The following is a 2,076-nucleotide window of genomic DNA, read 5'->3' as shown; positions in this document are numbered from 1 at the left end:
TTAAAAATATTTTGAAACTATTGATCCTACGTTAAACACTTGAGCCATTAAAAATACTCATCATAGCCATCAGTAGTAAGGGGGCTCCTCTCCAGTGACTCCGTTGTCCAGTCCATTTCCTCCCATCCATTCCTCATCCAGCTCCCATATGATATCTTGCAATGACAGCACTGGCAGTGAGCTATCCTGGACCACTGGCGGATGTCCTGCATCCCTGCCGTACTCAAGAGGTGCTGGAGTCGGAATACTCCCCATCTGCGAACTCGGAACTTCCAGACAATCCGTTGGGCTGCTCGCTTGGCTGCTGTTGAAGAATCCAGAATCAGGAGTGTCTGCTTTGAATATTTGAAGGAGCTCATGTATGTCTGAACTTGGGTACATGGAGGCGGCCTGGCTGGAGCTTGAGTTGTAGCTTACCATCTCCATGGGAGGCTGATGCCATGCAGGAACCCCAGTGGAGTTTTGGCAGCCTGGCTGAGGCATGTATTCCCACAGGCCTGAGCTGGGGTTATTGCCCATTGAGCTTCCTGGTTGAATCCCATACGCGGCTCTACACTGTCCATACGCTCCGGTGGCATTGAAGGCAGGAGGAAACTGTCCATTGTTAAACACCTGCTGCATTTGAGGTGCGAAGGCCTGTGTGTGGTGGTGAGCCTGTGAACTGTCCGCTGGGATCTGAGACTGGCACTGGTCTTTGCTGGATCCTTTTGATTTTAGGGTGCGAGCTCTTCGGTTCTGAAACCACACCTGGACGGGAAATGAAGGAAAAATACGTGAGCTACAGCTAAAGCACTCCATTCTGCTGTGTTAATAATCATCTTTCTCTTTTAAGCAGAAGCTATCAGCTGTCAGTGTGTCTCTTCCCTCAAATAAGCTCCTGATAAAAACAGCTGGTGTTATCTCAACAGATAAAGACATACAGTGACTGCGGTATCAAGTCCCCGCACAGCAACAGCGGAAGACGTACAAAGTCCATGGGGGTCTTTAACCAGCTTGCAGGTCAAATAATGTCATAATTATTGTTATTTTATTAAACAAAAATGAAATCCTAACCTAATCTAAACTTACAAACTGTATTTATTTCATCTTTATATCTTTCTTGCTCCATCAACAAATATTTACCTGGATGCGGGACTCGGGCAGGCCTGTGGTCTGGGACAGGTTCTCTCTGATGGTGATTCCAGGGTATGGGTCAGTCTCGAAGGTGGCGCGCAGCAGCTCCACGTGTTCTTTGGAGAAGCTGGTCCTCTTCCTGCGACTGGCAGTGCGAGATGAGCCGTTGCCGAAGGCCACAGGATTGGCGTCATCTGTGGAAAGGAGCGAAAGCAGATTTTTCCATCAGATCAGACGGGATGTAAGACCAATTTTCTTGCTGTACTATCTTAGCAGCTACATAAAGATGTAAAATGTGGTAATCCAGCTAATAGCTTTCTTGTGATCTTGTTGGAGTGAGTCACTGTGCAGTATCCCAGGAAGCTGACTGGTCATCCGGGTGCAGTGTTTCCAGCAGGACAAATGTTTCTTCACTCATCTAAGTGACTCTTTCAGTCTCCAGACATCACTTGGATGAGAAACGCTGCGTCCCAATGAACAGATTCAACTTTCTGGGATTTTAAAAATTGTCAACCTGGATGACTGAGCATGCAAAAAGCACAGCACACAGTGCTTTTTGCTGAAAAACCTGAAAACACACAGTTTAGTTTTTCTAAGTTTTCAAATCTGGAGAGCAGCTCTTACCATTTGAGTCCTTCCACATGGCAGCAGCTAGAATGGATCTCTGGATGTACAGCAGTTGAGAATGGAGGTCGCTCGTCTTTCCCTCGACGTGTCTCTGAGTGTCCCCTGTTTACCTCTGGTCACCTTTTATGGGCTGTCACCTGAGGGCTCCACAGGGGATCCCGGTGACATATCAACAGCTGGATGGCTAACTGGAAGTACCCCCACCCCTTGACTCCGGCCCCACCCTCGTACCCATTATCACCTAAGTTGATTGATCGTCGAAACCAGTTAATTAAAATACGACCTGCATGTGATTGTTTGTGTTTCGGGATTGTCGGCACATGATGGCTGCCCAAG

The 2,076-nt window shown here is 47.6% G+C and overlaps 1 protein-coding gene across 1 annotated transcript; it reads right to left on the bottom strand.

Moving 5' to 3' along the window:
* LOC102198997 (homeobox protein SEBOX-like) lies at window positions 1-1,320 on the bottom strand (the record flags this gene model as incomplete). The annotated part of the gene is made up of 2 exons (XM_005735164.1): window positions 1-747; window positions 1,123-1,320. Coding segments are annotated over 2 exons (876 nt in total), but the record flags the coding sequence as incomplete, so codon positions are not given.
* Window positions 1,321-2,076: the final 756 nt, after the last annotated feature.

This window comes from Pundamilia nyererei, unplaced genomic scaffold (assembly GCF_000239375.1).
Source record: "Pundamilia nyererei isolate P.nyererei 1_Seehausen unplaced genomic scaffold, PunNye1.0 scaffold00062, whole genome shotgun sequence".
Taxonomy (NCBI): domain Eukaryota; kingdom Metazoa; phylum Chordata; class Actinopteri; order Cichliformes; family Cichlidae; genus Pundamilia; species Pundamilia nyererei.
Note: the sequence above shows the minus strand (reverse complement) of the source record. Positions and strands in the feature narration are given on the sequence as shown.